Raw genomic sequence first — 13,183 nt, 5'->3', positions numbered from 1 at the left:
TTATTATAGATCAATACACATTGCTAAAACACAATAAAACGAATTACTGGAAATAGGATTAAGTGCTGGTATATTCTAGCCATGTCAAAATGCTATGGAAGTTATTTATTATTTACTTTCAGTTTTGATACTTACCTCTTCTCATAGTTGTAGTAAATGGTTCTTGGACCAGCACCTCAATACCAATCTGTACCCCGTATTTTGAGAGCTCCTTTCAGGTTGATAATGAGCTGTGAATAAGCTAGAGTCTTTGATCTTCTTGACAAACTAATTCTTCCTCTCCCTTTCTTACGGCATTTTATAGTATAACTAAGTTATATGGCTTAGATATAACTTTTGATATGGCTTAGATATAACTTAGATATGGCTTTTGATATGGCTTAGAACGTTATTTTTAAAATTCATTTATCTGTTCAGCTCTTACTGTTTTTATAGGCAAAGTATCACTTTTCTAATTTGTATTTTAACTTTCTTTAAGACCTTCTCGTCTAATTTGTGTTTTATGTTTTCTTTTTGAAGTTATGTACAGGAATGTAGGATTTGAGTGGCAGGCAGTGGGAGAATTTCAACCCAGCAAGGAGGAATCTCGTATCACTGACATTGTCTAGAAGAGCTGCCACATGGTACTAACAAAGCTGACCAACACTTGTCTGGTTTTATTAGGGGGTTTTGCATTCTTTGTAGACAGTGTACCTCTTTATCTGGGATGAAGTGCTTCCACTGACCGCTTGGTATGCCACTGGCCTTAATTTTTTTTTTGAGACAGAGTCTCACTATGTTACCCTCAGTAGAGTGCCATGGAATCACAGCTCACAGCAACCTTAAACTCTTGGGCTCAAATGATTCTCTTGCCTCAGCCTCCTGAATAGCTGGGAGTACAGGCACATGCCACAACGCTGGGCTATTTTTTTTGTGGCATTTGTCATTGCTGATTAGCTGACCCAGGTTGGGTTCGAACCTGCAACCTTCAGTGTACGTGGCTGGCTCCGTAACCACTGTGCTATGGGTGCCCAGCCTACTGGCCTTAATTTTAAGTTGAGTAAATGTGCTTAAAATTTGTGTATATCTGCCAACGAAAATACATTCAAATTATCAATATCTTCACCTTTTGTAGGCCAGTGACTACTTCTCAAAGAGTTTAAAGTTTGATCCAGGAAACAAATATGCTGTCATGAATCGAGCTGTTGCAAATACATTATTGAAGAGATATGAAGAGGCTAAGGAAGACTTTGCATATGTAATTGAATGCTGTCCCTCTTGGGCGGCAGCATATTTTAACAGAGCACAATTATTCTGCTTTTTAAAGCAATATGAACTAGCCGAGAAAGATCTCAGTAAAGGTATAGTTTTGGTAATAATTTTGGTAAAATTATAGTTGTTGATGTGATCGTTTTTAGATTTGAATAAAGGCAGAGAATCAATCTCCAGGTCTTTTTGTCTAGATGAACTTACATAAGAATTAATATTTTTAGATAACATGTCCTAATGTAATCAATATAGGTTCTTTTTTCTTTTTTGTTTTTTTGAGACAGTGTCTCATTATGTCACCCTCAGTAGAGTGCTATGACATCACAGTGCACAGCAACTTCAAACTCTTGGACTTAAGTGATTCTTTTGCCTCAGCCTCCCAAGTAACTGGGACTACAGGTGCTCACTACAATGCCCAGCTTTTTTTTAGTTGTTGTTGTAGTTGTCATTGTTGTTTGGCAGGCCCAGGCTGTGTTTGAACCCACCAGCTCTGGTGTATGTGGCTGCCACCCTAGCTGCTGAGCTACAGCTGCTGAGTCTACAATATAGATTCTTTTAAGTAATATTTTTACTAAAAACTTTGGTAAGCTGTAATACAGAGACTTATTAGGAAGTCACACACAGGCAATGCCAGTGTTTCAAAGAAAAGCATTATACTGTGTTTCCCCAAGACAGCTTTCTTAAAAAGAGTCAATGTTTTTTAATTTGACTAAATAGTTATGTTTGAAGAAAAATGTTCTCAAATAGAGAATATTAAAGATCCTATGTTATGAAATGTTGTTTTTAATAAAGATGAGATTATTTTTCAGTACTAGCATAAACATGTAATGTTTTTCCTTTGCAGCCCTGTCTCTGATACCTAATGATGCCGTAGCATACAATTTTAGAGCCAAGGTTCGTGGTAAAATAGGCATGATTGAGGAAGCAGTGGCTGACTATAACCAAGCACTTGATCTTGAAGAGTATGCCTCAGTTACATAATTACATAGACTGTGGATTCTGCAGTAATTTACACAGCTGTTCTTCCTAAAACCAAAATGTATTTGTTGTTTAACAGGTTGCACTATTTTCGTGCTTGCATTCATTATGCCTAGCCTTCTATGTAACTCTTTAATGCATTTTAACAAAATGTTTATTGTTATACATTCATTATAAAACTTTTAGATCACTTCCTGCATTTTTGAATACCTCAGTAATTGAATTCCTTCAAATGATGTAGTTTAAGTGGGAATGTTTCTTAACACTTAAAATATTTTCTTTAAAATGCGTTTCCTTAAATTGATTTGCTAGTGTTAATTGAATTATTTTAAAAGAAGAAATTTGTAAGGATGCATGCATAACTGTTAAAAATTTGTCCTTGTTCTAATTTCAAATACCTATTTTTATAGCAGAGTTATTCATATTGCATTTGGGGAAACATGGTGTGTAACAGCATTACCGTATTGTTGCTGGATGAGTGCAGCTGGAAGTGTGATCACAGAGCGGGGGACATCTGACACCTGTTGAGACAGGTGCAGAAAAGAGAATGAATAAGAAGTGTGGGTAGGGTGCCTGGACAGGCAGGGCAGCTCAGAGGCAGAAGACATGATATTATACTGTGAGAGCCCCAGCCTATAGTCTTAGCATGTTGTAACAGTAAGATTTTACTCCTAGAGGTTAGTCAATGTCTTAGAGTCATTGATTTCCAAAAATATCGGGAACCTTAATGGCCATTCACTGTTAGATCCCAGACAGTGTTCAGAGTCTCTTCCTCTGCTCAGCTTTGCCTGGCTAATTTATTCTCAGGAAGGAATTTTGTCCCCTATATGGGAGGTGGCTTAGATGTTTTATTATACACTTCCATGCACTGCCACATACTCTTTGGGAATGCCTTTCACATCTGCATGTCCTTGCTTGATGCTGTCTTCCTCACTAGGGTGGAAACTCCATGAGGGCAAGGATTATGTCTACCTGTTCACCAGTGCTTATCACACAGTTCCTGGCACATAGCAGGTGTTTCATAAATATTTGATGACTATATTTAAAGGAAAGACAGGTCTGGATGCTCCCACATTATTGCCCAACACAGATTTATATATATTCTATTCATTTCTATGGTAAGTCTCCACAAGCCTAGATTCTCCAGAGGTCCAGCCAGTGGCTACACATGTTCTCAGTGCTTTTCTACTTAACACTTTGTCCTTAGGGTCTACGCAGCTTTCACTGTGCCCAACTTAAACTCTCTCTCTCTCACTCACACACATATGCTAGCCTTAGGACCACAAGATAAGATTAACATTAAAAAATGAAGTTAAGGAAAACCAAGACAAAGTAGATGACATGAGATCAGTCTGCTGTGAAAGTGACCTCCCCCAGGGATCGGTCAACGTGTAGGTAGCTGAAAACCGAACTCTGTCAAAGAGATAAGGGTATAATGTCTGAAATAATGATATATCAGCATCTTAATCCAATCATTATAATCTTTGTAATTGACAGTGATACAGCATGATCAAGTTGTAACCCAATGAAGTATAAGAGACCATGCAAAAAAATTTTTTTTTTAAATTTCAGGTTAATATGAGGGAAACAAGTTGTAATGTTTGCATTCGTTAGGTAGAGCCCCTGTTATAGTATTGTCCCACCCCCAGGAGGTGTGCCATATACCGTTACATGGTGCCCATTAAGTGGGAGCACACCCGTCCCTCTCCCTCCTCCTCCCTCATCTTGAATTGAATGGAGTTTTTCTCTTGCATGGGCATGCACTAGATCATCTACTGACTCCACCATGAAAATTCTTAATTATTATCCTCTTTCAAGAAAGGTTGTACTCATCATGGGGGCATGTAGTGTGTGTGTAACTTAGAATGAGGGGAGGATGTTTATATGCATGTTCCTGGCTCTGTCTGCTTAACAATGAGCAGCAACATTCTGATCCTTTGACCTATTTGTTGATAAATTCCCATAAAGTAAATGGAAATACCATTGCCATAGCTTTAATTCACTGAAGCAATCAGGCAATTCAATGACTTCTTTTTCTGATGTTATTCTATCCAACAAGTCTTCTTCTAGGGATAATTTGGTTTTCCATATGAACATACCAAAAAATATATATATATATAGTAATTAGATTCCATTTATTATAAATCATACATATGCAGAATATATTTTCTTAGAAAGTCTTGCATAAGCTTTGTGCACCAGCCTTTGACAGTGATCACCGGTACAGAGAGGGTTTGATGGTAGAAGTTGTTTGGGAGGTTTAAGAGATCTTCAGTTTGAGTTTTTTACTTCTGATGCTTCAGCATTTTCTGATTGAGAATGTCTTGGTTTTATAGTAAGAAAAATATAAAATTATCCACCATCCCAAGTTAAATTGCTTATTTGAAGCAACTTTTTCAGACTATAAAAGACACATATTACCTTTTCCCCTATGTATCTACAGGGGCCTCTCAGCTAGAGAGGGCAGGAGGGACACTTCTGGGTCCCACTGGGCCAGGCAGGTCCTGCCCACATAGCATCTCAGGTCCATGCTTACATCACAACCCTCTCTTACAAAAAAGCTTAGCCTTAAAAACGGTTTTTCTAAAATACATGGGATGATGTTCATAGTCACTTACATTTCCAAGGAAAACATAAGATTGGCTGCTAAACCCGTGGGTCAGTTGAGGTCTTTGACCTTCCCAGAGCTAGGGAAGATCCTGGTGTCCAGACAGCACTGGTTTCCATGTGCTCTGAAAATGTAAAGAACTCGAAAGCCTCTGATAAAAAAATGTAATCATGAAAATTTTTATCTTCGCCTATCTATCAACTTTATGATACAAAATTTAATAGAAAAAGTAATCTTGAGAGACCAGTGGTTTATGTGGATGATACTTGTAATTTTATAATCACGATTTAAAAGTAGTAAATCACTAAGTGGAAAAAGCGTCATTTACATTCCAAATACAAATGTGCTCCTCAGTCTTACTTCAGTTGGTTAATAGGTTAGATAACTCCATTTATTGTTACTATCTATCTCTTTCCATTTATGTGTATATTATCACATGACACTTCAAAGTACAATTTTCACTTACATAATTCTAAGATGTAAGAGAAAGCTCCCTGTTTTATATGAAGCTTTTTTTTCTTTCTATACCCTCCCCATAGGAAACTTATGTAAGTCTGTTATAAATCAACTTGACTTATACATAAAGGAAAAGTAATTAGGAATTTAACTTCATATATATGGCATTCTGACTGCTACATGGAAGTTTTCTTTTTTTTTTTTTTTTTCCTTTTTTAAGGCTTTTTTTAATTCCCCAGTGCTGAATTTCTTAGACTGGGAGACCACATTTAGGTGTGTTTGCTTTACAGGCCAGGAACAAGTCTCTCCTTTGAATTTGAAGACCAAGATAAAAATTTTAGTATCTAAGTTAAGACATTTCATTATGCAAAAGGAGGTCTTCTTGCCTTGGAAATGATGAAGCAATGGTTTTATTAAAGTCTCAGAGACCTATTCAGAAAATTGACAAATTCTACAGCAGAACCCTGAGCCTTTGAGATGTGGGTGTCATTTCCGTGAATAATGTATGAGTTGTGTCACAGCTCGGCGGTGCCTCGCATATCCACAGAATCCTGCTTTCAGTTCCTGTGCTGTACTTTTACTGTATTCGATCTTCCATGGTGAGTAGACAGGGTGGAGGAAGAATGCTTGAGAATCGAAAATTCTTGACAATCTAGGAAAGAGTCCAATAGACTGGATTTCTTCTTACTGTAGCTTGGTTGTGAAAGTGTGATTTTTGCATAGAAGCTTCTCGCAGGCTTGCTGAAACTGGATGTCTTTACAACAAAGGGAATGAGTGAGTAGCCAAGGTGTACTGATTTTACCTGAGGAGAGTGAGAGGGAGGGGGAGGAGGAGAGATAAATTTACGTTATTTAACTGTGAAGTAATTTTAAAACATTTTTTATAAAAATGATGCAGCTAAATCATAGAGCAGAAGTTTAAAAATTTGCATGAATCTTCAGGTTAAATCACAAGACTTTTCTTTTTTGGGTGGCTGCTTTGGGATGTGTGGCAAACCCACAGGCTGGCATTCACTCTCACTGCTGGGAACTATGAGAGGACAGCGGCCTCTGTCCCCACAGCACCCCAGTGGCACGGGTCCCCGAGGATGTCCTGAGGGGCCCAGAGCATCCTCACAATGCATTTTTAACCCATTCTGCAGATGAGGAAACTCGAGTCCACAGAGACTAAGTGGCTCTGCGAGCTCCCACGTTTAAGTGTAGAGCCACAACACAAACCCAAGATACCTGAGAAACACCAATTCAGGAATACTTTGGAATGAAAATACCAACAAAGCAAGCTAAAAAGGACCAAAACCCTCTCTGTCAGTTTTTTAAAAAATTCTAGGATAGTGATTGGATGTAGACTAATTCAATTCTCAAAGTTCTTTCAGCAATACATGTGTTTTTATTTTATATTTGAAGCATCACTGAGCACACTGACACTCGCCTATGGCCCCCGCTATTTCAGAGATTGAGGCAGGAGGACTGCTGGAGCCTTGGAATTTGAGACCAGTCTGGGCAACATAGGGAGACCTTGTCTCTAAAAATAAAGTAAAAAAGTAAAATAAATGAAATATTTTAAATGTCATCTTCCTGTTTGCTTAGGCCCATATACTTATGCAGTATAAAATGTGGGGGCTACTAGAAACATTTCAGGGCTTTACTGTGAAGATTTTTCTAAATGCTTTAAATGTACCATGTTTAATTACTGGGACCACCCATTGAAGCTATGATGATTCATAACCTCATTTTATAGATAAGAAATTGAAGCAGAGAGAAGTTGGGTTATTTGCCAAAAGCTACCCAAGCAATTTGAGCCCAGGGTCTCTGTTTTTTATCAGAATGTTAAACAGCATAGGGAGGAATTGCACCAGGCCCTGGTCCTGTACAAAGGAGCTATAGATATGTCCCCCCAAAACTCTATCTCTTGGCATCCCAGAAGTTGTATGTCTCCTTGAAGACTTCAGGAACTTCACGTTTTATCCTGCATTTGGAATAACCTAGACACAAAGTGAGCGATTCAATTTTGTTTCAAAACTGAGGAAGATTAGAGGATAAAACTCAACCCTAAAACCTAGTCATTAGCCTCACAATGCTGGAGGGTTAGAGCTGCTACTAAGCCAGAACTTTATTTTCTAGATCCTAAGCCACTCTCAGATTTATCCCTGAAAGTTTATAGGAAAAAGAAAGGGATCTCCAAGAGGAAGTGGCTAATGCTGACCCAGGGCTCTAAACAGGACAAGGCTTTAAGAGTAATTTCTACCACTGAGCTCTCCTGTGAGCCACAAGCAATAAACGACAGTCTTTTACAACCGGCAGTGGCTCACTGTGTTCTTGGGCACTGAATGGGGAAGAACTCCATCAATTTCTCTACACTTGTAACGTCCAGAGGGGTCACACTCAGGGACCTCCGTTATAAAAGAAGAATTGTTTGTGGCTGTTGAAAAATCCTTGTGGAACTGTCCATCAAACTTTATGAAATGTGTGTTATTTAGGTATCAGTTTTCTGGATCTAATTTTTTTTCCAGAGAATTCAGAATCAAACCCTTTCCTTACTGGGTAGTTTCGTACTGGCAAGCATTGTGCCGTTTGATTCCCTCTTTCTCCCCTCCCCCCACCTGTTGTATTGATCCCCACACCTTATTTCTTGTCTCTTCTCCTGTTCCTGAGACTATAGCCTAACTCAGTATTTCTCAAAATAGAATCTATGGTTCCCCTCTGTCAGAATAAGCTGGGGTGCTTATTAAAAATACAAATTTCAAGCCTTTCTTCAATTTTGCAATATCAGAATCTTTGGGGTGGATGGAGCCAGAAAGCTGGGGTTGGGTAAGTTCCCAAGGATATGCCCATCTGTGCTGAAGCAGAGGAGGTCTGGCCTCGGGGTTTTTCAACAGAATAGAGAAGGACTTGTTACAACACAGATTTCCAGGCCTCACCCCATAGTTCTCAGATTCCTTTGGGTAAGAAGAACCGAGAACTCGCATTTCTATCGCGTTCCCGGGTGATAGATAGTAATGCTGCTGCAGGTTCACAAACCCCACTTTAAAATTAAAAACAAAACAAAATCCCACTTTAGAACTCTAGAGTTTGAGCTTTTTGAAGTCCTGGTAATAAAACAAAGCCCAGATTGATAAATATTAATCATCTTAGTTGTAAAAACATTACCTGTGTGTGTAGTTCCTCAGACTCCATCTCTGCATGTTCAGCCCAGGGCATCCTTCAGGTGACCCCGGCCTCCCTCAGGAGATCATCCCAGATCCACAACACTGTACGGCCTCTTTCCTGGGCCCCCGTAGCACCCCAGCTTTCCACTTCTTCAAGAACACTGGTTTCTACGTGGGTGCACGGTTATTTGCGTTAGGGGAAGACGTTTCTCTTTCCCCACCACACTGCAGATTCCTCCAACACGGCGTTTATGCCCTTTTAATTGTTTGCCTGACAGTGTCCTGAGTGGTGCCAGGCACTTTGGTGATGCTCAGGCAATGAATTCTTCCGTGGGTGAGGGATGGATTTAATTCCTTTGAATTAGAGCTAGACTATTAAGGTGTCCTATCTTCTGCTTGGAGGATCTGTCCTCACAGCAGTGACGGTCATTCTTTTCTGTCATTTCCCTGAGTTAGTAGGTAATGCTTGGGAAGAGACTCTTCATACAGCAACTTAAAAAAATCCAAGGAGCACTCCAGTAAGGTGTTGTGGCCCTTTGCTGGTGTCCTAGGAATGCTTTGCTTTTCTCTGTCAGGATACGCTGGGAAGCTTATTAAAAATACAGCATCTTTTCATGTCTTTGTCTTCATAGTAGTGTATCTTCTGCATGAGCAGCGCCCGCCTCCTGGGAGCATGTTAGAGACGCAGCATCCTGAGCCCCACCCTGGGCCTCCTGAGTGAGAAACTGCGCTGTGCTTCTCGGACTCCTTTTAACTGAAAAAGAATGCTTAAAAAACAGTGACATGTCAGAAGTTTTTGGTACTTAGAAATTTGTTTTAAAAAATGTTTTGTTTTGTTTTTTTTTTCTCAAGATACTCTTGTGGTAACTGGGATTCTGCTGGGGGTTTGTAATCATCATCAAAGGTTTGTATTAAATGGGCATCATATTGTGTTAGATGCTATAAAAGAAACATAATTAACTTGAGCTTTACTGCAAAACCAGACATCATTTATGTGGGTAAGCACATGTTAAGACATAATTAAACACACAAAGCATATAGATGTGGTGGCCATACAACATGAGTGGATTTGTTCTTGAAATTTTTTATTATTATTCATCCCTCATAATCCATATTTCTTTTGATTTCAGAATCTTCAAACAAAGATATTTTTAGCTATTAGTCTACAAAAGTTTGTTATTCAATAGCAACCTGGGCTGGTTATATAAAGACTGGTATTCCCAAGTATCTTTCCAATCTATTTCAATCTGTAACAAAAAAGAATCAGTATCCTTTGATATAGAAAATTAGTTATGCTCTGTGGTACCTAAATAAAGGCACCTTCTCTGACATTCACTTACAGCATAACTCCTGTGTAAATGGGTCAGGCATCAAAGGCATAATTAACGATCATGAGTGAATTATCAAAAATAGGGAAAAGTGTTTATATGCTTTGTGTTACAGTATTTATTCATAATTTAGAGTTCAGAGTATGTCACTATTATACAACTACAAAAATATTCATTTAAGCTTATTTGAGATTACTGTACCTGGAATATTGATCCTTCCTGCTCCCCAGTGAATGGATTATGCAATATTTAATGTGTGAGGCTTACATGGGATATAAACTTTCCTGGTTAATAAGATCTCGTTCCTTTTGCGGCAGTCGTGATTCTCATAAGATGCTCATTAGAAAGGTCAGGATGGCTGTGTTGAAAGTGTGTTAGCGTTGGGTTAAGTGTCTTGGCAAGACTATGGAATGAGCTTGGGAACTTCATATGTCTTGTTCATTGCTGTGTTCTTTTTCATTTCTCTGGGAGGTTTTATGTGACATAATTTAACCAAAGAAGAACAGGATCATTAAAAAGCCATTTCGGATATGGATGATATTGCTGGCTGCAAACATTCTGCTCCAAAAGGCCCAGGAGCCTTAGAACAAGGGAATGTAGCAGTTAATTATAAGAATATTTTTTCCACTTTACATAACATTATAGATTTGGATGAATTATTTCTTTACTGTTGAAGACTTTTAAATGGTTTACTTACTAGACATACCATTGTTCAACTTCCGATGCAAAATAATTTATTATTCATAATAGTTTTGTTTCATTGCTGTTGTCTTCACAGCAATGGAATTGAAAACAACCAATGCATGCTACCCTTCCTGAATATGACAAAATGACCCTGTTTTTTAGGAGCAGAAACAAAAAACAACACCCTTCTCCTCTTGATGGGAGTCGAGAAACCTCTTTGATGTGCACTTTCCGAATTTACAAGAAGATTAGCGCTGTAAACAACGGAGTCTCTCCTAAGATTTATTTCTCCCTGGGAATTTCACTCTCTTTCTCTTCTTCCCTTTGTCAACATAAAAACCAAGAATTCCTGTGTCAGGAATGGAGGTCCCTTCTCCCAGTAGGCACTTAATGCATACTTGTTTAATATTTGGGGAAAAACTTGATCCCGCAAAAAAGAAATAAGTTTTCTAGTGCGGACATGGATTTCAGTAATTCACAACGAAAGTCCAGGCTCACAGTCAGGATATGGAAGGGAGTTACGTGTTTTACATCAGTAGTAACCAGCCAAAATGCTTTTCAGCCTTGCATTTTAATATACTAATGTGCTTTAATGTTCAGAATTATGAACTTCTACAGAAATGTATGTAAGTTTCTTGATTTCACTTTGTCAGCTTTCTGTATCAAAGTAAAGTAAGGTTGTTTCCAGAGATGAAATATTTCAAAAGACTAGGGCCCTTTTTTTCTTTTTCTAAAGTGCATATCTGGATTTAGGTTTAGAATTGCATGTCTGGAAAAACTATTCATAATCTGCTTTTCTCCCCTTTCCTTTATTTTTGCACCTATTTATTTTGGCCAGCTGGCGAGACAGATCTTTTTCAGGGGCTCAGCCTTCCAGTCTAAGTGTGGTTCTCCAAAAACCAATCTTTGGATTAAATTCCTGTCTTACTCGCTCCGGTGTCTGAATGGTATTGATGTCAGGGGGGCATGGTGACCCAGTTGTCTGTCCCAAATGGCTGGTGGCTTGCCAAGTAAAGAGCTTAGCTAGGCAGCCAAGCACTACAGCACCTCACCCGGGGAAGGAGTTGGGGGTGGAACCCTCGGGCACTCTGTCTCACCTCGAATCTCCCATGTCAGTTGTCTAATCTGACAGTAGACACAGAGGTCTGATAAAACAAATGGTCCCTCACACCCTTCCGAGCTCAGTTTTCACCCCGTCTGGTCAATACATCTGATAGGCTCACACACAGGTTGGTCTGAGGAAGCTCGGGCTGGAGAAGTTACCCTCTCTCTGGAAATATTCCATAGCTTTGATTCTGGGGAAAAACTGTATAATTTGATTCCATTCTATGTGGAATTTATGCTAATGGAGTTTAAAGATTTTGAATACATTTTGAGCTCCTAAGCATCACAGCCTGAGAAATGACCTTCCTTCTAGAGGTGCTGGAATTCCAGACCTGGACAGCCCCCCCCCCCCAAAAAAAAAAAAAAAGACCAGGTGGGAGGCATTGACAACGAACCAGTTTCCCCTTGGGGTTGGGCAGGCCGAACAAGGGGCTATTTGCCTCTCTGCAGCTCTAAGACTGGCATGCGGACCGCAGGAAGTTGAAAGGGGTCTATTCCTCATCTTCCCATGGCCTTGAATGCGGGGAAGGATCTCAGCCGAGGTGGTCATAAAACAGAGACAATCTACAGTCGAAACCCTGGGGCTCCTCTCTGTCCCTTCTCCCCTGTGGTCACCTGACCAAATGAGCACGTCCAGCTTTCCTTGAGGTGAAACTTCATGGTGTGCTAGAAGGGCAACAGGTGTGGGTGTCATAACTAGGTTTCCTCGTCCCGTCTCCACCAGCTGCATGACCTCAGTTAACTGCTCGGAGCTATTTTTCACCTGCAGGGTAGGCCTTCAAGTCCCTTCTGGCCTTACTAGCTATGGATTTGCTGGAATAATATTACCGGCTCAGCCGACCTGACTGGGTTGTTGTAGAAATTAAAGGGGATCATATTTATAAAACTACTCTGTAAGCCCTCGACAAAAGATTAAGCAATGTGATACTATTAATTCCCTCTGAAGAATCAAAATAGCTTGCAATTCACTTTTAATCTTCAAAACTCTGTATATATCTTTTGTGTTCGGATCTTTAATGATGCGTACCATGATGCAAGACAAATGAACAGACTAATCTCTCTCGCTAGATGTTACTCCAAGTGTCATTCTGAAGCAGTGGCTGGAGGGAGGAACTTTTTTTTTTTTTTTAACAGAGCTAAAATTAATCCCAGGTACACAGGGTTCTGGACTTTTTTCCCCCCACTCCTTTCAAAGCTCTGAGAAGCAGTTTACTGTTTCACACTAGAGATTGCTGAAATACCGCTGGGGACACAACAGCTCCGGGGAGGAACGTGCTGTAGTCCGGAACAGCCCACAGCCGGGGAACTGAGGGAGAAGCTAGGGACAGTAAGCGGTGATTGTAGGGGAGTCACACTCTGAGCCCAAAGGAATATCATGGTGCCTTTTGCACCTGGCTGTCACTATTGAGACATGGCAGTGTTCATTATGTCCTCTATGCAGTTGTGGCAGCAAAGGAATATTTTCCATTGTCTCAATTCATAAAGCAACACAGAGGTAAAACTGTCCCAAATATTTTATATGCCTCTGTTTATCTAAACTATAGTGGGATGCAGCCGAGGGTCATAGAGAAAGAGACGAGACTGCTCTTTAAAAGCACTGAATTGTTTTCTAATTCTGCCGCTGATTACTT

At 39.6% G+C, this 13,183-nt stretch overlaps 1 protein-coding gene across 1 annotated transcript in view; it reads left to right on the top strand.

Annotated features, from left to right (window-relative positions):
- TTC6 (tetratricopeptide repeat domain 6) overlaps window positions 1–2,302 on the top strand; it is a 179,795-nt gene extending 177,493 nt beyond the window's left edge. The window contains exons 32-33 of the mRNA XM_012806438.2: window positions 1,115–1,340; window positions 2,093–2,302. Of these exons, the coding sequence (XP_012661892.2) occupies window positions 1,115–1,340; window positions 2,093–2,229 (363 nt within the window). The 3' untranslated portion in view covers window positions 2,230–2,302. The remainder of the gene's footprint in view (window positions 1–1,114; window positions 1,341–2,092) is intronic.
- Window positions 2,303–13,183: the final 10,881 nt, after the last annotated feature.

Source organism: Otolemur garnettii, unplaced genomic scaffold (genome assembly GCF_000181295.1).
Source record: "Otolemur garnettii isolate 467f Iridium unplaced genomic scaffold, OtoGar3 scaffold00052, whole genome shotgun sequence".
NCBI classification, from domain to species: Eukaryota; Metazoa; Chordata; class Mammalia; order Primates; family Galagidae; genus Otolemur; species Otolemur garnettii.
This window is presented reverse-complemented; position numbering and strand designations above follow the sequence as displayed.